Source organism: Thalia democratica, chromosome 2 (assembly GCF_965202585.1).
Source record: "Thalia democratica chromosome 2, ktThaDemo2.hap1.1, whole genome shotgun sequence".
NCBI classification, from domain to species: domain Eukaryota; kingdom Metazoa; phylum Chordata; class Thaliacea; order Salpida; family Salpidae; genus Thalia; species Thalia democratica.
In genome coordinates, this window is record NC_139166.1 from 28,680,416 (window position 1) to 28,702,290 (window position 21,875).

The following is a 21,875-nucleotide window of genomic DNA, read 5'->3' on the forward strand; positions in this document are numbered from 1 at the left end:
CTTTTTTTTAGCTTTATTTTAACACTAAAAAAGACTTAAACAATTTTACAAAACTTGAAAGAATTCAGAAAACCTAAAAAAAATCTTTAAAAGCTTTGGCAACCCTGGAGCTGTTTACATTCTTTCTAAAGGATAAAAATAAAGACAACTATTTTTTGTTTGACATATGTCATGTTTATCCAGCACATGAAAACTTTTTTTTACAAAAAAAGCCAGAAAAAAGATGGTAGATTATTTTTTTTCTATAGTTGAAACTTATACAACTTTTGTGGTTTATTAAACTGTTTTGCGTTTACCCTTTTTTCAACGTTAAAATGCTTTTAATTTAATTTAACTGATCAAAGAACTTAATATTTAAATTTTAATACTAGTGATTAGTGTTGCTACACACTACTGAGGTTATCTAAGACTTGTTTAAAATTTTGTAAAAATTAGGTAATTTAGCTCTTTTATTTCTAATACTACACAAAATGAATTAAGTCAGTTTTTAATTTTAGGCATGAAGGTATTTGAGATAGTTAACATTTTATTAAGACTTAAATATATTAGTCTATGTAATTTTTATTCCGATAAACATTTATTTATCAAAAAGGCATTCTATTTGTTGCTAAAGTCATTAAAAATAATAAATTGAATAAAAGTAAAACTTTTTTTAGTGTGACTAAAGATAAAATCAAAAGATTACCTAATAAAACTAAAACTGCGGCCCGCAAAGATTTTTGAAATTTGGTCCACGAGCACCAACTGCCTGCCGAACCCTACTTTAGTTTAAGGAAAGTAAATAAAGGAGGGAAAATTCGTGGTTAAGGCAAATTAAAATGTTGAAAATGTAAACCGCCCGATAAAAGACGAATAACCTAAACTAAAATCACCAAAAAAAACTCTTCTTTATTTTATAATTAAAAATTGTTTTCACCATAAATTAGTGGCAGTTCTTTATAATAAGGATTGGTAATATTTATATTAGCGGACCAGATAAACCAACAAAAAGTCTTTTAAGGCAAGACTTGTTAATGAAAGTATTATCCAGTCTTAAAACTAAAAAATTGTTTAAAATGAAACTAAACAACTATTTAAATCATAAGTTGAAATTAAATTATGATTTATCAAACTACTGTGTGTAAAATATGAATCTAAATAAAAAACATACTTTAAAGTCATATTTTTAAGAAGGTTCACTTTTTTGCTTCCCAAAAGACGTTTAAACCTAAAAACAAACCAAACATTTTTATCAATGGGCTGGATCTTGCCAATACGTTGCCTACTCTATTTCATAACTACGAAAGTATATAAACAATAAATATATCAACTCAATTCATTGGTTATTAGTCTTTAATGCATAATGTGAATTTTAACGTAAATCAGTAAAGACTATGCGCCTACATATGGTCTAAATATTTTTTTCAGACTTCATATAGAACTTACAGTATATGATTTAAAGCACTAATAGTCTGGTTCTTACTATGGTTGCATAACCTGTACTATATGTTGGTAATATTAGTTTACATAGTCTGAAAAAGCTATGAACGCTCATGTTTTTCAACTATTTAAGAAAAGTTCTACCAGGATAAGTTTCAATCAAAAGTGTACTTGAAGTGCGCTAGTTTAAAAAATTTGAGTACTTATGTTTTTGATTATAACGGTTACATACAAACAACTTAAACCTAAATATAAAATTATGTAAAATAATACCTTTAATAAATTTAACCTTATAGTTCTATTACTAACCTTCAAGTAGAATTAAAAAAAAATATTGATGCTTAAGAAATCCTTAAATAATTTCATTAAAAAAAATTTATTATTCGTTTTTCAAAAAACACATTGCAGTCCTTGTTTCATTAATGCTTTTTCTGGCCGTAGTTTTTAATTTAAAACAATTTTATCAGAAGATATCGAATTCAAATTTGCCTGTTTAATTTAAGGTATTAAGTACCAGTTTTATTATGTTATTTTTATTACATAAAATTAAAGCTAGTAACTTACAAAAACAACTGAGTTTATTGATCATTTGTGACTTATAAAATGTAGTTCTTAATTTCATATTATAAGTAAAAATAGTACTAAAGAGCAATGTAATTAATTTTAATAATATCAGGTTAGGGTTTCCTAAATTTTTTTTTATCTTCGCTGCCTTGACAGAAAGACAAAAAAAAAATTGCTCTCTTTATTTAGGGTTCGGAAAGCATAAGGTGGTTGCGGACAAAACTTCGAAAACAGAAATCTTCAATCGCGGGCCTTATGTTGTCGTTTAAATTACAACATTACCTTCTAACACTCTTCCTTCCTAACCTTAGAGTATATAAAGTTAAATCTATCGTTAATTATACCTCAGGCCCTTTTTAATCTACATTACAAACCTAATGTTGTCCTGGAAATGACATTAAACTGTATCCTGGTGTATGACTCGATAACCGAAAGGTTTTTTCGTACACCAGGTCCTAGGACCAAATATTTGAGCGCTTAATAATATCTAGTGTAAGTTAGTTAATTAAAATTGTTTTTTACGCTTTACTCGTTAAGGCTCAAACACTAACTAGTAAATTAAATTAGTAAAATAGCTAATTAAAAATACTAAAACTCCAAAAACTTCAAAACTGTCCAAAAAGGGGCGATATCGCCCTTTTGGTTAGCCATTTATTAGATTGTTACATATGTTCAAATCTTCTTTTAACAACGTTAAGTTTCTAAAAATTAAAAGATCAAAAACTTTAAAAGTAACATAGAAACTTGATTTACTAATAACAAATACTGATGCAGTTGATAGACATTAACTTTATTACCTTGTAGTAATTTTCATAAAATATTTTTTATACTGCTTGTTGTTAGAAAAGAACTAAAGTTATCTAACATAGCTAATATAGTTAGACGACAGACTCTAAACTTTTTACAAAAATTTCAAAGCTAAACAGACAAAGTTTAAAGTACTATTTCTAGTTACTAATTATCATCTGAGTTAACGAACTTGACTACTAAAACGTCGTTAAACTAATTTTTATCTGTGACCAAAAATCTTTGCTATGTAAAAGCAGTTTAAATTTACAAAATAAACTTAATAACCTTTAAAAGTATAATACAAAATAGTTACATAAACGTTATCTAGTACTTGATGAAAAGGAGTTGTACTATTGTAACAGAACTAAAACATAAAATTATAAATTTGTTTGCCATTATAAATTTAAGCATGTATTTTTTATTTCTGATATAAAAATTACGTATAAAAAAAATAGCTTTTAGAAAAATGCCGAAACATACTACACTGAATGGCAAGATAAAAACTTCATTCCATTAGAATAAATCAAAAAAAAGTGTTACATTAGATTAGTTTATTGATCGACAATAAAAAAAGGCTCAAAATGTTTGGTTCTAGGACCAGGTGCACGAAGAGCCTTTTGCTTATCGAGTCTTACACCACGGATACCTTTTAAAGTCTTGTCCAGAACATTAAGATTATTTTTATAATGATCTCTAGAATATATGTTAAAAGTATTTATTTAATGAGTGAGAATATTTACAATCTAATAGACTTTGATCTTTAGTTGTAGTGAAACCGTAAATTGAAAAATAGTTGATAATGTTACTTTATTTAGAACTTAATATTTTTTCCACATTAGTCTGTTTAGTATTTACTTAAGCAACTAAATTTAGCAAGTTTTAATTACATCTAATGCTGAAAAATAGTTTTTTTAAGATAAAATTTGAAGAATTTTTGCAATTTTACATTTTGAAATATTTGAATTTAAAGTAGTTGTTTATTATCAAATTTTTCTTTTTAAACTAGATATTGCCTTTTATAAGTACATGGATAAAACTTAATGAAAAAGCATAGAGTTAATCATTTACTTTCGTTTATAACATAAACGTTTTACAAACATTTTAAAACGATAATTAGTTTATATTTTCAGAATGTAAACTTTGTTAGTGTTTATAATACTTTTAAGGACAAAGCTATAACTTGTGTAAAAATAAAACTTTTGTTTGGTAAAAATACTATTTTTTATTTAATACTACCATGAACTTTTTTTATGAACAACTAAGAAAAAGTTTTATTGAGTTTTTTTAAATAGATGTACTTTAAATTAAGCTTGGTTTAGTTGAGCTTAAAAAAATATATTGACATTTCTTTTAAGCTGTGGTTGTCTAAAACTTTATAACTTTTTACTAGTAGAGCACTTTTGCGGTAGTAGATTAAATTTATTTTAATCCTTAAAATATCTTATTACCATAAGGTTTCTTTAATTCAGTTTTCCTAAAGGAGACTATATCGAATTAAAAAAAAAATTTGCAGTCATAGAAATTTTATTTTTAACTTGCTAGTTTACTAATTTTAGCTTGATATTTTATAGTTAGTTGACCCTGGAATCAGATTAAAAAAAAGGTAAAATATGCTCATGTAAATGAAAATATTGTTATATTGTTTAGGTCACGGTTTTGAAAAGTGGGCTGCTAGGGGGTAATAACTAATAAGGCGACAAACTATTGATAGGTAATTGACTAGTGTAAGTGCAATACTTAAAAAAAGGCAATTATTTTTTGAAATTCTGCCAAGCGATCTATTGTAATACATTGGCAATGCATCCTTGATAATTTTGTGAATATCAAAATGTAACTGAATGTTTTTCTGATTTTCATGGTGTCCTCGACCAACACAAAGAGCTGATCTTCGATGACAGTCAAAAAGAAGTTAAGAGTCCAGATGATCTAAAGTTAAGTCAGTCTGGCAAGCGTATTGCAAAAAATCTTTGTAAAGAATTGCTAGCAAACCAAATGTCTGCAATTCAACATGATCTTGAATCTAAACAAGACATCTTAACACTTGATGGATCAACAGACTATACTAGATACACTTAATAGTGAAACCGGTAAAATAGAATTGGGTTTGAAGAAAAAATTCAATATTAACTTGGATATTAATTCGTCAAACACTTTAAATTTGGAACGCCCACCAATTTGTAGGAATATTAACTCACAAAAGTATAGTATGAATCAGAAAATTGCTAAGCAAAAGAGCAATTTGAAAATAGACGGAACAAATGAACCAAGAAATGAACTCAATTTTTTATAAGAACCATGTAGTGTTAACGATATTCACAATCAAAACAACATACATAAGATATTAACGGCAGTATAGCCTACCAGAGATATCAAAAAATTTTAGACTACATCTGAGGGGAAAAACAAATCTATGAGTCCTCAAAAAAGTTTTTGCTAACCAAAGATGGCCATTTTGGTAAAGTATTTAGGCCAAAACTAAAATGGACAACAGTAAGTGGTCTGACATTAGATATTGAAGTAAAAAAAAAGGGAAAACGAACTCAAAAAAAGTAGTAGCCTAACTAAGTTTCTTTATTTACATTTAGCCCCAAGAGAGATAAAGAACAAAATAAGAAGAAAGTTGGGCCTAGATCTTGAAAGTTTCAATACAAACTGTAAAAACCTTAGTGATGTACAAAAACAACATGGAAAAGTTGTAGCTAATAATTTTAATCACTTGGGTAGTCCATTCAAAAATTTCATAGGTATTACAGTTTGTCCAACTCACAAAAAAAGAAAGAGACGGCTCATAAATGTGATTAGCTGAAAGTATGTGAAATGTTCGGAATAATTGAGCCTTATGAGCCGAAAAACTTGCCCCCATCTTCAATAAATTGAGAGGTGTAGAAGATGGGTGTATCAAACTTCTTACTAAGCCTGTTGAACAAAAGGTTACAGAAATGCACACCAAAAACCAGTCAATTTTATCACCAGATAAAAAAGTGGTAATTTTTTTTGGCTACTAAATTCCATCTGAAAAACTAAACGTTGTATAACAGTATCACAAAAAAAAACAAGCAAAAGTCCACAGCCACAAAGAAAACGATAGATTTAGGAGTGACTGGTCAAGTAATTTAGTTTAATAATCACAAAGGCTATGGTTTTATTCATTGTGCCAATCAGCAGAATGATATTTTTCACCAGTCTGATGAAGAAAAACAAAAGCAAGTTACTGAAGTCCATGGCATATGGTAATGTAGTTCACTTTAATATAGTCTTAGGTCAAAAAAATTGCCGGAAGCTGCAAACATAATAGCTTCCAAAGGCAAATCTTTTCAAGGGTATAAGTTTAAAAAATTAAGCACAGACTTGTGGACAAGCAGTTTTTATCATCGTGCACAAGTACTTGACAAGCCTATCAGTTCGACATCGAGCAAAGCCCAAAAATTATTGATCACCAAGCTAAAGTATTTGGCAAGCATCTTAGTTCAACATTAAGCACAAAGAGGTAGCCTACGTACTAAAAACAGTTAAAGAAGCAACAGAGGCACAGAAAAGTGTTCAAACTTCAAACACAAGCAGAACCTCCAAATGTCAAGTAGAAAAATTAGAAATATGAACAGGACTCTGCTTTTTATGATTCTTCAGAAGTCAGTGATTTTAGTTATGAGCCTGCTGACATAAATTGTTAATTTTTGACCAAATGAAACTAAAGTCCACTGTTCTAAGTACTTTGATAATGAGTGTTGAGAATGTTGTTACATCTGTTTAAAAAAAAACAGATAAAAGATGAGATGGGTTGTTATTAAAAAAGCATAGAAAAAGTAAGCAGGTAAAATGTAATACATTGGCAATGCATCCTTGATGTTAAGAAGTTTTTGTGAAAATCAAAATGAAACTGAATGTCAATTCACTAATCAAAAAAAAAACTAATTGCAATTCATTGTAATTAAGAAAGAACAAAAAACATTGTTGCTGATGTAACTTTAGTTGTGCCAATTCAATGCTGACTGATTTGTAGCCAAACTTACTGTTGTTTGTCCATAAGTTTGGAGATTTGGTTTTGAGTAGTTAAACAACTCTTTAATAACTGATTTTCAGTCAAGCTCACTGCTTATTTGACCAGCAGTTTGTTTCTAGCTTGATTTTTTTAACTGCTGTTATATGCAAATTAACCAAGTTTTTTTTTCCAATTATTGCAATGCTAAGTTTTATATTTGATTTGATTGCCAATTTTCTAGGTTTGTATTTATTTGTACTGATTTTATGGGAACAAGTCGAATATGCACGAAGACACTTTGCACGAAGGGACACTTTTGTACGAAGGGTCACTTTTGCAGAGGGGTCTACTTTGCACAAAGGGTCATTTTTGCACGAGAGAAAAAAATATAAATAAAATTCATTATAAAAAAAAGCAAGAAAATAAAAGAAGAAAATTAAGTCAACGACCGAGGGTAAGGGTTAGGGTAGGGGTGGGCAACGTACGGCCCGCGGGCCGGATCCGGCCCGCAGATTGAAAATGACCGGCCCCCAAACCTTTTTCAAATTTAAATGGAATCTGGCCCGCGGACAAAATTGATCCGGCCCCCGAGTAGATGATCCGGCCCGCTAAGCATTTTTCAAAATTTGTATGAAATCCGGCCAGCCAATGTAAATATTACAAAACTTGTACAAAACCTTTTTAGAATTATTTTCATAAAACTAAAATGTAAGACTTTGACCCTGAAAAAGTTTGTAAAATTGGGTTTTTATTTTTGTGGTGATAAAAAAACTCTTTTGTTAAAGTATCTTTTTCTGTTTTGAATCAGTTGAAGTAATCCTTTCTCAAATTATCCAAAAGTAGTTGTTTGCTGAATTAATTTTGATGATCTTACCTACCATAATGACTTTCATAAAAAATGGACGTGTTAAAAATTGCTCTCTTTCCCAGATGTGTAGATAGTTGATTTTATACTTGTTTAGAAAAGTAGAAAATAATCTTTTTAAACATTGACAATTATTTTAATTCAAACTGCTCAACATTAAATTTTAGTAAAGTCTTTCAAGTTAAGACTACAATTTCCACTCTTTTCTGCTATTGATTTTTGTATTAATTTCTTTTTGGTTAATTATATGGTTAAGTTTAGTAGTAACCAATTGATGACAATAGTTTCACTTAATAATCAGTTTGGTCGTCGTTTTGCAGACTTTAAACAACTAATAGAAGAATTTGATATTTTATCATCATAGTTGACGTTTGACACCGAAAACGCACTTAGTAATATACACTTAGAACTGTTAAACTTTTTTGTGACAGTACACTAAAAGAAAAGTTCTAAATTTAAAAATTTGACAGATTTTATGCCCTAGTTAACAAGTCAAAGTTTGTTAATTTAAAAAAGATGGCAATGAAGTTACTTGTTCCTTTTGGGTCTACGTATATTTTTCGAACAAACATTCTCAACCATGGATATAAAGAAAAGTAAACTGCGTTCAAACCTTACTGATACCAATCTGCAGTCATTACTGAGAATATCTACTTCAAATATACTTCCAGATTTCAAATAATTTGTTAAAAACTTTAATGACCCACAAATATCTTATTGACTTATTTTTAGTGTAATTATTCATTCTAAACTCTTTAATCTTTTTATTTAAAATAAAATATGACAGTTTGTATGTCATTTTTTCGTTCAGTAATATTTTTATTAGTGAAATTTATCTTAATATAAGAGTCTATTGAATTATATGGTTATCATGTTTAAATAGAAACTAATCTCTGTTTTATTTTAGTATTTCGTTATTTTTTGTTTGTACTTTTATAAAAGTATTTTAAATGAATTGTTTGATAATATAGTATTTAAAGTACAAAACTCAGTTTGTTTTCATAAGTTGATCATTACTGTTTGATATTTTGAAAATAAAAATATTAAAATATTTAGCCAAATTAATTTCTTATCTATTTATTTCTTCAAATTATTATCTTATTAATAATTTAACTATTTTTTATTTATGTTAATTTGAAAATTTAAATCTTACATATAATTTTCGTTGATTTTAGTAGATTTTTAGATAGATTTTATGTATGATTGAACGAGCCAAAGTTTCTCAACTTCAAAACATGACCATGAAACTAGTTGTTTTGTTCGTACATTTGAAAACAAACATTTCCGACTATAAACATCAACAAGGATAACCTAATTTCAAACCTAATCAATATTCCAGTGAACTTGCAGATTTTCCCAAACCGTCATGCAAATAGACTTAAACAACTGTAATATATGATTAACCTTAAGTGTTTCATCGAGATGTTTTAATTTTTTTTTCGCTTTTATGGTAAATTATTTATTATATCAGAATTATTTGTTGTTTTGTTTCTTATATACGTGCAAAAATATGTAATGAGTCTTTATTATTTTTTTGAATTAAAAGTAGTAGTTTAATATTGTAATGTTAATTAACTTCTAAACAATATTATTAATGAAAACTCCAGCCAAGGATTGCCAAAGTTAAATAATTTCGAATAGTTAACAATTATTTGATGTTTTAGCTTTAAATATAATGCGCTAGTAACTTTTATTAAGTAAGTTATTGTTTTTATACGACAAACTAGTATTAATTTGGTCCATAGTTAAAAAAAATATAGAGTTATGAATACTTAATAAAAATCAATATAACTTACATACTGAAAAACCTTGGTAATTAATAAATTGATTCAAAATTCTGAAATACCCGATCAATAAGCATCCAGCAGGATCTAAATCTTTTTCAAATTAGCTTCCATTCGGATCCGGATCTATGTCTAAAATTAGTATTTAGCCGGATCAGGATAATATTTTGAAATTAGGATCCGGATCTTAAAAAGGATCCAGCTGAATCCGGTAGATCACTAACTCGAAATGCTCCGGCCCGCATAGGTCTAATTTTTTCGGATCCGGCCCTTTAACTATTTACGTTGCCCACCCCTAGGTTAGGGGTAACAGTGATAGTAAAAGTAAAGAAAAAAAAAAAAAAACTAATAAAGATTATTACGAAAATAAAAAAGAAAAATAAATAAATAAAATTAAATGAATAATAAAAAAAAAAGAAAAAAAAAGTTATCGACTGAGAGTAAAGGTTCGGGGTAACAGTGATAGTAAAAATAAAAAACTAGTAATAACTAAAAAATATAACTAATAAAAGAAAAATAAATGTTAATAAAAAAAAAAAAAAGAAGAAGAAAAAAATGTTATCGATCGAAGGTAAGGGTTAGAGGCAACAGTGATAGTGAAAAAAAAAACTTAGTTTAATTAAAAAATTAAAAAATTCAACCTTTTTTGCGAAAGTTTCCCTTTGTGCATGTTTGACTCCTACCCGATTTTATAGCTTAATAAATTCGTTATTTAACATTGCTTGCTTGTCTTGATTATTTAAGTAATTGAACTTATTTTAAACTCAAAACTAAATATAGAATATGGACCCTAATTATAAACCCTTCTCCAGCCTAGACTTAGCTAAGCTACCTACCAGAAAACCTTCACTGCGGTTTAACGTTACCACTAATGTGACCACACCTCCGGGGTATCCCCCAGGAGTTTTACAATTATGAAAATGAGTGTGGACAAACCCTGATTTAACATTTTAAAACGTTGTTTTAGAGAATTTTTTTTTTGCTAGTTTAGCTTTTAAGGCTTAAAAAGATAAAAGAATCTCTTAGCTTATAGACTCATATCCAAAACTTTCTTGTTGCAAATACACTTAACAAACTTAAAAACTTAAAATTAAACTCCAAGTTGTAGATAGTTTCAGAAAAAGAGTAGAAAATATTTATTAGTAAATGTCAAAATAAATAGTCGTACAATAATTACTTAACTTCTTATATACACTATTTTCTTTGCTTAGTAGTTTGATTAGACTTTAGGATAAGCAATTTAAATTTAATAGTTGTCTTACTGCTTATATCCTACAAACAAAATTTATTAAAACCTAAGCTTTTCGTATATATATTTTTTGTAATATTGATAAATTTATATTTCCAACATGTAATTTTTTTTAGTATGAACTAAGTCAAAATTTCTCTAAAACTGTTTATAAAAGATAAATAATAAAAAAAGAGACTGATAAAATGACATTAAATAAGCTGAAGTTTAAGAAAAAGACCGTTTTTTATAAAGCACAAATCGAAAACTTAGGAAAAAATGTTAGGTTTAATTGATAGTAATTTCTTTGAATTTGCTACTTAAATTTCTTAATGTTTTTTGTTTTCTGTCCTCAACAGTTGATCCGAAAATGCTTTAGTGTTAAGCAGATAAAACCGAGTTTTTTACACTTTATAATAATTAGTATTTAGTCAACAAATTACAGTAAATTTGACTTTTTAAATCTAGAAAGCATTGAAAACACCTTTTAGTTTGGAAAAAAATTAACATGTTAAGTTAAAAAATAAAATAATAAAATTAAGTAATCCAACAATTCTAAAATAGTTTTCAACAATAATAACTTTAAAAATTTAATTAATTTTTGTGGGACGCATTAAAATACTAAGTAAGCCGTCCTCAGGTTTAGACAATAATGGTTTAAAGGTTTAGAATTTAAAAAAGTAGAGCGGTAACTGTATAAAAGTATAAACGAAAAAAAAACAAAAAAAAACTACGCCAAGTTTTTTATGATGTTTTAATAAATTGTTTAGTATCTACAGATAAAAACATAATTAAGACTAAGTAAAAAAAAATAAATCTTTTTTGATGTTCACAACACGAGCGAAAACAATAAAAACTAAAAATTAGGGTACAAAATTCATTAAAATTTAATTATTGTAAATTTGTTTTTATGTTAATAAAATACTTTTTAAGTAAATATATGCAGTACTAGATACAAAAATTAGTTTTACTAAACTTTGTCAAAAATTTTAAGCTCAATAAAATGGTTAAAGTAAACTACTTAATTATTATATACTAACGCAATACATATAAAACTGATTTGGCATACAAGATTTTAAAATATTTAAATTATTTTACATTTACAGTTTAAAAAAGTAGAACTTGTAAAATAATTTTTTAAATAAAATAAGCTTTTAAAATGCTATGTAAAAACATTGAACAAACTTAAAGTTTAAAAAAAAAATCTTTTCACACCGTTATAAAAAGGGTTAATACGTTATTATGCTGTAGATGCTCAACCTCTAAAAGATTCTAACAATTTATCATAGTCATATAATAACCTTTATGGTTATACTAAAGTTAATTTTTATTTTTAATGTAATTATTTACAGATTCGAATAAAAGAATATATTAAAATAAAAAATGTCATTTTTCTTTGACTCTCTATACTTTTATTTCTTCTAGTTTGCTTTAATTTAACTATTGTTCATATTTACATAAGGCTTTAAGAGTTGTGGATTAAGACCTTTTTAATTTTTTCAGCGAGTTTCAACCAAACTTCTTCGACACCAACATCAAAGGACATTGTAAGCTTGACTGACGTCATTGTGTTGGTAAGCTGACTGTGACGTCACGTTTCGCACGAAAATGTCTTCGTAATCAGAGCACAGTAACCCCTTTCGGTGTAGTAAAACTAACACAACTGTTGCAACTGAGAACAATGAGGTCAGCAGTAACAAGGTGCTCCCAGTGGTCCAGTTGTTGTGTGCTTTTTCACTGGTTGAATTTTTAACTACTTCGTAGTGCGTAATTGTTCGGTTTTCTAATAAAGTGAGGTTATCAGGCGTTGTGAAAGTAATATGTGGGTTTTCTGGTTTTATTGTAGCTGGTTTGTAGGTTGTGGTATTCGTTCCTAGTCGGTTCGCGTTAGGTGCCAAAGTGACACCTTCTAACTTGACACTATATATAATCTTTTCGTCTATTTGTTCATTATTTAATTTTGGATAGACTTTTTGTTTATTTTCAATCTCATTTTCTTCTTTTATACTATCATCCCCTTTATTTTCACTCATACTTGGAAGTAAAAATTTTTTTTCAACGTTAGGTTGAGTATCAAAACTATCAATTTGTATGTCTGCAGGATAGTCTTCAGTAATATTGCCATCAATACCAGTTTGGTTTTCATCAGTCGTATCAAAGTTATCTAATCTACCTTTTTCTCTGAGCGATTTGTTTATAAAACTAGAAGTAGAATTGTTTTCTACTTTTTCAATTAGATCTTGTTCCAAGGGTTGTTGATTTGGTGGTGAAGAACTAATCACTTCAGCTTGGTTATCATTTCCATTTTCGATAGATATTTGAGAGTTGTCTAACTGATCAAACTCTGATTCATTTCTAGATGATTTTGTGATTTTTTTCTCATCATAATTGATGATCTGATTTTCACTATTTAATGCTTTGTTTGGTGGCTTTTGTTCTTCGATATTGATAATATGACCTAGAGAATGTAAAAAAAGATTGAGTTGTAGCTAAATATAATAAAGTTAGTTTGTGATTAACTTATAACTTTAAGATTTTTTTTTTCTTGAAACCTTTTAAAAAGTTTTGGTATAAATCTCGATTTGCATGTTTCAATCTTTTACCGTTCAACAATTACCATTTAAAATGCCCTGTAATAGGACAACTACCAAAGGGGCCAAAATCGTGCTTAAGTGGAAATAGAGATGGAACTTTTTATAAATATAGTATTTGTTAATCAAAAAAAAAGTTTAGCTTAAGATTATACTAACTAACATTTTCAAATTAAATAAAAAAAATTTTTGAACATAATTTATTAGACTTAAGTAGTATCTTTTTAAATTATTTTTGCTTTATGCGTTTTTCTAGTTGTTTAAATTTTTTTTAACTTTAAAGGAGGCAAGATAGAATCATATTTTAATTGTTTTGTTGTTGTATGAGTAACTAGATGCTTAGTTTTTTTAAAATTTAAAGGTATTCTATTAAAAAAACATACTTAGAGTATTAAAAATAAACTATACAGGGATACTTGATAACTGCTGCATTTAAAATAAATAAGTAATAATTAATAAAAAAGGTATGTACAAACAATCTTTTTTTAGCAGTAGTAGTTAATTACTAAATATAGGTTTTTATTGATATGTACAACTGTATAGTCAATGTGTGTCATTTTTTTACAATCTTTGAAGTTTATCAAATTAAGGACAAAAAAATTACAAAAATTCATAAAGCTTTATTTTTTTCAATAAAAGAAAGCCTGAAAAAGTTTCTAAAAAATTAATAACTAAAATTTTTTAACAAAAATTAACCATTTTGAAAAAATATATATTTTTTTTATTTAAACTTAACATATTTATGTTTTTTTTTCACGGTTGATTTTATAACGTTAAAGCTATATAAATTTAGTTTAAGCAAACCTACAAATGGCCAACTGGCATAAACTAGGTTATGGAAGAAATTTTCTAACTTGGTCTAAAGCTTTAAATTAACAAGATATTGATATTCGGACTACCTATTATATATTCATTTTTACAAATACGGGCCTACTGTGCAGTGCATATACAGTTTGAGTTTAAAAAACTTCTCTGCATATCTTAGAGATAAAAGGTAAAACTTTAGTAAGAAATTGTTTTAAATCTACATAATTTATACTACTCTACATTGCAGAATAAATATAGCAGTGTCGAGTACAGTTGACATTAAACAAAAAAATAAAAAAATAAAGTAGAAAAAAAAATCTAACACAATTTATTTTTAAAAGAAGTAGTTAAGTACTAAAAATTAATCATGTTTTAATATAAATTTAACGCAATGTTAATTAAATTTTCTTTTATAAGCAAAGCATTAGAAACTGACCATCTCTATCAACGATAGCATTCGCTGAAGTTTTCAATAAAAGAATTAAGACAAGAACTCTTTTTAAATAAAACATCGTAAAAAGAAAAAGCATTCAAAATGTTTTCAAATATCGAAGCACTTATTGCGTCATAATACTTCAAAAATCAATATGTTCAATGAAAACAGCAAATTGAAGATCAAGTGCATTTGCATCAAACGCTAAAAATAACAGTAGTTAAGTTACATGTACATTAGGTTAAAAAACTTACACTTAAAAATAATTATCTTTTTTTTCTTAATTTTAGTGTTGTAATGTTTGCTCTTTAACGCTTTAAAATTTTGCTAACGAAGTAGAAAAAACCAAAGAAACAGCCGATCAAGGTTGATGGTATCGTTTTGCTTCAACGTATTTATTTTTTTTTCTCATTTAATGAAAGATATGTATTTTACACAAAATAGATAACAGTAAGCAATACGTTGGGTCATCAGGTTGAACGTTTAAAAGTACATAAAAAAAGTATTTATTAAATAATAGCAAATACAAGTTTAAAATCATTCTTTTAAAACATGGCTGCACCCTCTGTAACAAGGGTAAAAATGAGCTTGAATAATTAAATCAAGTTCTAGCGTTTGACAAAGGAAAAAAAAAAGTACGTTAAGTGCCATTACTTTTTTTACTGTTATTTTAACTACGATTGTATGAAGGCTTTTACAAATTATTTGATAGACAATTTGTAATTTAATATAAATAAACAAATATTGCTCTTTAAAAAAATTAGACGAAGCTTTTCGACATAAACTAAATTTCTTTTTCAAGTGATAAAAATGCATTAAATAAGAATTACAAAAAATGTTTAAGATAATATGAAATTTACAATACTTATTAATTTACATCGTTTAAAACTTTTAAACTTCGTAAACCGTCTGAGTTTTGACAGTATGAGCAATAAAATATTGTGCTGTTTTTATTAGTTTTTTGTATCTACTAGTATTCAATTTTTTTTTAAGTTCAATGTCTCTCCTATGTAAAAGATGCTCTGATCTACAGATCAAGTGTATTTGTAAACTACATTTGCGTTAATCACTTCTGAGCATTTACTTTAGTTGTTAAAATATTTAGATACTTCTTGCTAGTGTAATTGATGCTATACGATTTTAACCACTTCGATTTGAAAAAAATCCTCTCAAGAGTTTGAATCGATTTAAAAACTGACATATAAATTAAATCATTAAAGTTTAGAACTCAGGTTTCTATACTCAAAGAATTTTTAGGGATAAAGAATGTTCGGAACTGTCACATATCACGATTTAAATAGCATTTATAGGATCAGTGAGCAGTAAAAATCGGTTGCAGAAAGTTCAGAAGGAGTAAGTATAGAGACTTCAATCAGTTTTTCATTAAACTACTATTGTTAGTTCAAGTTTTACTAGTTTAAAACTAGAAATACATGTAAAGTATGTGAAATCCTACTTTCTTCTTCTTTAGATTTACAAAACTGATTTTTTTTACTGTGAAAATCAATTTTTCTAAAACTATACTTTCAAATTTAGCAAAGACAGATCATTGTAAACTGATGAAATAATTCAAATAATTTGAGTAAAGATGACTTAAATTAACCAAACAAAAGGAAAAATATTAAAATTAGTTAAAACAGATTTTACTTCCAACCATACTTTAGCATTGGCGTAGATAAAAAAAAAAGAAAACTAAAACGCCTATAACAATCATAAAAAAATACGGATTTTTTTTTGAGTATTTATAACAACTAACAAGCTGAATTTAACTTCGTTAGTTAAGTACTTAAGTAAATAATTCTTATACTTAAGTTCTTTGTTTCCTCGATACTAGAATTCTAAATTATACTATACTGATAAATTAAACATACTTGGTATCAGATTTGAGTTGTTACGAACTAACTAAGTAGAAGGTTCAGTGATTCAAGCTCAATAAATTTTGAAAAAATGCTATTTAACAAAATTATCATACCAATAATTGTTTAAGTATATACATAAGTATATACATGTGTTATTTTTAAGTGTTTAACTTTACAAGCTATTAAAGCTCTAGTTTCTTAAATATTCTCCTCATGAAACAGTCTTTACTTATTCTGAACAAACTTTATCTTCAAGACAAGTTAAAGTTTCTCTTACTTTAAAGAGGTAACCATTAATCTTATTTGTTCTCATTATAGATAACGTTTTAAATTGGTAAATTACACAAAATACTTAGTTTTCTTATATATTGGTTTTAACAACAGCCGGAAACTATTCATGTGTTTATTAACGGAACGAAAAATCAAAATAACAACATAAAAGTTAACATGTAACAACGCAATTTAGGGAATGATCATAACAAAGCAACAGTTTTCAGTAACAGCGAACTTAGAGATTAACTTTTACCAACACACGATCATCGTATTCAGCCTTTAGGAACTTCACGTTGATTCACAACTGCGTCATCGAAAATTTTGTCGTCGTTGACACCAAAACCGACTTTGCTCATATAAAACTGCGAGACAGAGAGAAGTCATAGAGCGGAGGTTTAAATTGCTCAACTTCACTGGATTCATTGTCAGTTCGAGTTTTTTAAATGTCATCAGCGTCAGATTATGCCAACTATAAGGTACTGCCAGATTTTTGACAAGCTTATAAGCAAGGTGAAAGAGATATAGAATTTCTTATGTACAACCGATCGGTAAAACAAAGTTTCAGGTCGAACCAATCGAGTTCTATTACAACTCACTTTAGTATTGTCTATGAATATGGCGACTAAACGGGCCTCCATAAGCGATTTAAATTATATCAAGAACTAATGTCGCAACTATAATCCCAGAACGTGCTTAAGTTCACTATTCTAGCTAAGTATTAATATATTTTATTGAACCTTAGTGCATCAGACTCCCAGGACAAATTTTTTGACAACCAGTTGTCTAAAAAATGAGCCAACAAAGGTGTTTTGGTATTTTCGATTTTGTTTTGTATTATATTAACAAGTGAACAACAGATTGGGCAACTTTTGAGTTTTAGACTGAGTTTTTTTATAAAATAGCAGGAAGTTCAGGTTCTTCTTGTACGGCTAACGGTATCGTTTTATAAAACGGTTGCTCAATAACTGCATCAGCCAGCATGTAAAATTTATACACGCCAACTTTGATAACTCCGCTGCTTTCCACTGCCTTTTGAGCGTTTTGAAGGCGTATCCGTTTTTCAGTCCGAGCAAAGATTTCTTTTGCTGCAGACTTCACTGAAACAGCCAAACTTGTTTTTGATGGTGCTCGTGTTGGCATTACCGCAACGTTCTCCACAAGTATCACTAGATCTATGGTAAATATATTTATACATACTAAAAAAAAAAATTACTTACTAATAATGAGCTTCAATATTGATATGAAAGATCATATAGATATGGTAACTATGAAAATTCTATTTCAAGTATGAAAAGCGAGTAAGATGTATATAATTACATGGATAAATAAAAATTTCTTAAATGAAAATTAACTTTTATATCTTAAAATATTCCACTAGCTATTTTTAAAAGATTTTATGCAATATATTATATGGTGTGTACAATCAAACATTAAGTATACTATTAAAAGCTCTGGTTTTAACACAATGCGTAAGCTTTTATTAGTGTAAGCTTGTCCTGGACAAGACGTTAAAAGGTATCCGTGGTGTGCGACTCGATAACCGAAAGGTTTTTTTGCGCACCAGGTTCTAGGGCCAAATATTTTGAGCGCTTTTATTTTTGTCGTTCAATAAACAAGTAAACCATTTAAAATACTTTTATTAACCACATGAACATGTTTACCAGACTTTTATTAAGTGTTAAGCATAACTAATGATGCTTTTTGTACTTCACATGATTATCAAGAAGTAAATCAGTTTTCCTAGCCTCAACTACTGTGTGGTTACTTTTTACTAGTTACTAAAATTTTAAACATATTTTTTTAGAGCAAATTATTTTATCTGCAACTTACTAGTTTTTAGTAGCTATATATTTAAGCTACTAATGACTGGGCTAAGAATCTAAATATTTATTTATTTTTGATTAATAGCAAACCTAATAGAACGTATGAATCTATCTTACATAGATTATGTTTATTTTAAATTGAGATAAATTTGAGAATTTTTTTTTGAATAACTTGTTTGTTTATCAGAGTGTAGAAAACTTAATTTGATGAGTAACAAAAAAATTCAAATAAAAGTTTTATTTTATTTTAGTTTGTTTTTAATCATTTAGTTTTGTTAAATCTTACTCTATGTTAAAAGTGGTACTGATAAAGTCATATTATTAATTCATGGCATTAGCAATCTATTAAAAAAAATTTCCGATAATATACTATACAATCCTAATGCAAAAATACTCTGTTATTTTTAGGTGTGCACTGTAAATCACTGATAAAAACATGTGCAATTTAGAATATTTAGCAGATAATCTTTTAATAAAACAGTAATTATGTTTTAATTACGAGCTACCCCGCTTAAAAAAAAACTTAGACACGCCCCTGCTATACAGTACTAAATATGCGGAAAAAACTTTTTATAATACACAGTTTTTAAATTAAATAGAACTAAAAAGTATCTAATTTTAACATAACAAAACAATTTTTCAAAAAACTGTTCTAGAGGACTTCAAATGTGCTTTCCTATTAGTTTGTAAGGTAAAAATACGCTTAAAAAATTTACGTTTTTATTAAGTTACAAAAACCATTTACTAAAACACTAAAAAATTGTTTTTTTAACAAATTTTAAGAGTTATTTTTTTAAATAATTTTTATTTTATCGATTAGCACGCAACCAACAGTTTTTACATACATTTTTACATAGAACAATTTCACATAATCAGGATCACTATGTTGGTAACTTTAGCAAGCATCATCTGAAAAAAATCTCAAATAACCTCTGTAGTAGAAAAAAAATCGTTATACAATTAAGAAACAGAAACGGACTTAAACAAAAACGCTGATTTATTCAAACATTTAAGCTGAAAACAACATTATAATCAACAGTATAATGAGTTTTATCTTTAGTCAGTTTTCATAAATTTAACATTTCATACTACAACCTTTAAGTCTTAATGACAGTGTTGTACGCTTTTGAGTAATTCATAAACACAGAATAACTTATTAATATTTTAATCACCAGCCTCAATTAAACCCTCAGGCCTCAACCACCTGATTTACTGTTTATTGTGTCGTACTACTTTTTCTAATACCATATAGCTTACAATGAAGGTATCGTTGTTCAAAAAAAAACCATTTAGCATCTCACGCAATGACTTTGAAATTTTAGAAAAGGGAGGTAAAATAGGTTTATAACTATTTACACTGTTTTTTTAGCAAGTTATATAAATTGGGACAACCAAGGCATTTTCAAAAAATTTAGGAAACACACCGTACTCTTCGTATTTGTTATATATTTATAATAAACAAGGAACAATAACTTTTGAAATTATATCTAAAAAACAAAACTTAGGAACATCAAACGCACTTTTCTATCAAGATTGACAGTTTAATAAAGGTTTTTGTTTAATTCTTTTAGATCTCCAAATAAAAACAGTTTTTCACTGAATAAAAGCAAATCTTTACATATTTATGATCAACATAAGTTCTGTGTTCTGTTAAATAATCAGCAACACACTTAAAGTTTTGTAAATCATATTACTAACTTTTTATTGGTTCACACACAAGTATAACATGCAAACTAAACACACTATTAAATTAAAAATGAGAAGTTAAATTAGTAGCACAGCACTTTTAAGTATCATCCTAAAAATGTTACTGCTTGTTTTTTTATTTTAAACCCTACTTGTAATTAAACATTTTAGAGCGTTATATAACCCCATTTAATATACTTACGTGTTATATTTGATTAAATGCTCCCTTGTTTGAACAATTTTACTTTATATCTGGTTTCTTTCTATTTCAATAGAAAAGTTTTAAATTAATTTATTTGCTTATAAAACTTGGGTGTCTAACACTTATTAAAATTGTTTTAAAACTAAAAAATTTTGGTTACTGTTAGACTAGTAGTATTACAGTTTTATTGAGCTTAAAGGTACATATAAATAGGCTCAAGTTACTTATACCATTAAAATTTTTTTAGAAACTAGTATTAAATATGTTTTTTTAAATACAAATAGCGTCAATTAAAGATAAGGTACTGTTTATTACCATATTAAATAAAACTTAAATTTTTATAATTATTTTTGAAGAATGTTTTATAAATTTGTTATAGTCGTAGTCCAGGGGTCGGCAAACTGTGGCCCGCAGGCCGCATTCAAAATTTTGTTTCAACTAGTTTATTACAACTTATTAAAAAAAAAAATAAACTTTAGTACTACTTTTAATAGATAATCTATCGCATATTTTTTTGTTCAAAATAAATAGTGGAAAAATAGATTTTTAGCAAATTATATTCGTTCCTTTTCAACGGCCGATCCCTGTCGTATGCTAGCTAATTATTCACTGTACCGAAAATTTTTACTTTTTGTTTTAGTAAACTTAAAAGTAAAAATATTTCATCCGTTTGGTGGCTTTTATCTTTGACAACAAAACAAGCTATAAACCTAAACTTTGGAAAACTTTTTGCCAAACTAAAAAATTCCCAAACTTTTTTTCAAAAGGCCCATTTTAGAGAAACTAAAAAAGCTATGGCCCCTCCAACAAGATTTCTCAAAAAACTACCATTAAAACTGTCTAAGACCTTTTTTTTACTATTTATCATCTATTTCAGAATATCTAATATAAGTTTCAATTTATGTCCTCATGACCCCCATGTGGCCCCTTTACTGCTCATGTCCCAGTTTTAGAAACCCTGCTATAAACTTTGAAAGAAAAAATCAAATTTCATTCTTATTTATTTTATTTTTTACATTAGTAAATTTATAAAATTTTCTTATCATATATAATTAAAAAAATAATAGTTTTAGTTATCTCATTAGGTAGAAGTACTATTTTATTTTTGACATCGTTTCAGAAAACTAGTTATAGAGTAAACTAGCTCTTAATATTAGGGATATTATTTGTTTTTTGTAATATGTTTGTTTTATATTTTATACTTTTTTACAGACATAATTACAGAGATGTTGATTATTTATATAAAAATTTATAGTAAAAAAGATAAACTTATCATACTTTTTAATGAACTAGAGTCTTTAAACATCACATAAAAATTCTAATTTATAAGTAAAATGTCAAAAGGTATATATCTAAGTTACTTTCATTTAAAAAAAATGAGAGCAGTTCGAATGTTTTAATCTATTTAAATTACTCCACTTGAGACAAGAATATTTAAAAAACCCTTACATTACGCTTTTTAACAAAAAACTTTTTTCAATTTTATTGTAAAACAATGAAATTTACTTTTTTTCGTGTCAAAGATGTTTGAACTAACTCATGAAGTTACTACTAAACAATGTTTTATCATATA

At 27.2% G+C, this 21,875-nt stretch overlaps 1 protein-coding gene across 1 annotated transcript; it reads right to left on the minus strand.

Annotated features, from left to right (window-relative positions):
• Nucleotides 1-11,362: 11,362 nt before the first annotated feature.
• Nucleotides 11,363-14,538, minus strand: LOC145828515 (uncharacterized). The gene is made up of 2 exons (XM_082936269.1): nt 14,463-14,538; nt 11,363-13,086 (listed from the first exon to the last, which is right to left on the minus strand). The coding sequence occupies exons 1-2, from the start codon at nt 14,536-14,538 to the stop codon at nt 12,164-12,166; spliced, it is 999 nt and encodes a 332-aa protein (XP_082792395.1). The 3' UTR covers nt 11,363-12,163.
• Between the last annotated feature and the right edge of the window lie 7,337 nt (nt 14,539-21,875).

Bases quoted from the DNA above. Each gene is read 5' to 3' on its own strand.
- LOC145828515 (XM_082936269.1), bottom strand. From the start codon at position 14,538: ATGTTTTATTTAAAAAGAGTTCTTGTCTTAATTCTTTTATTGAAAACT. The intron at 13,087-14,462 runs GTCAGTTTCTAA...TACATTCTCTAG, and splicing joins TGCTATCGTTGATAGAGATG to GTCATATTATCAATATCGAA.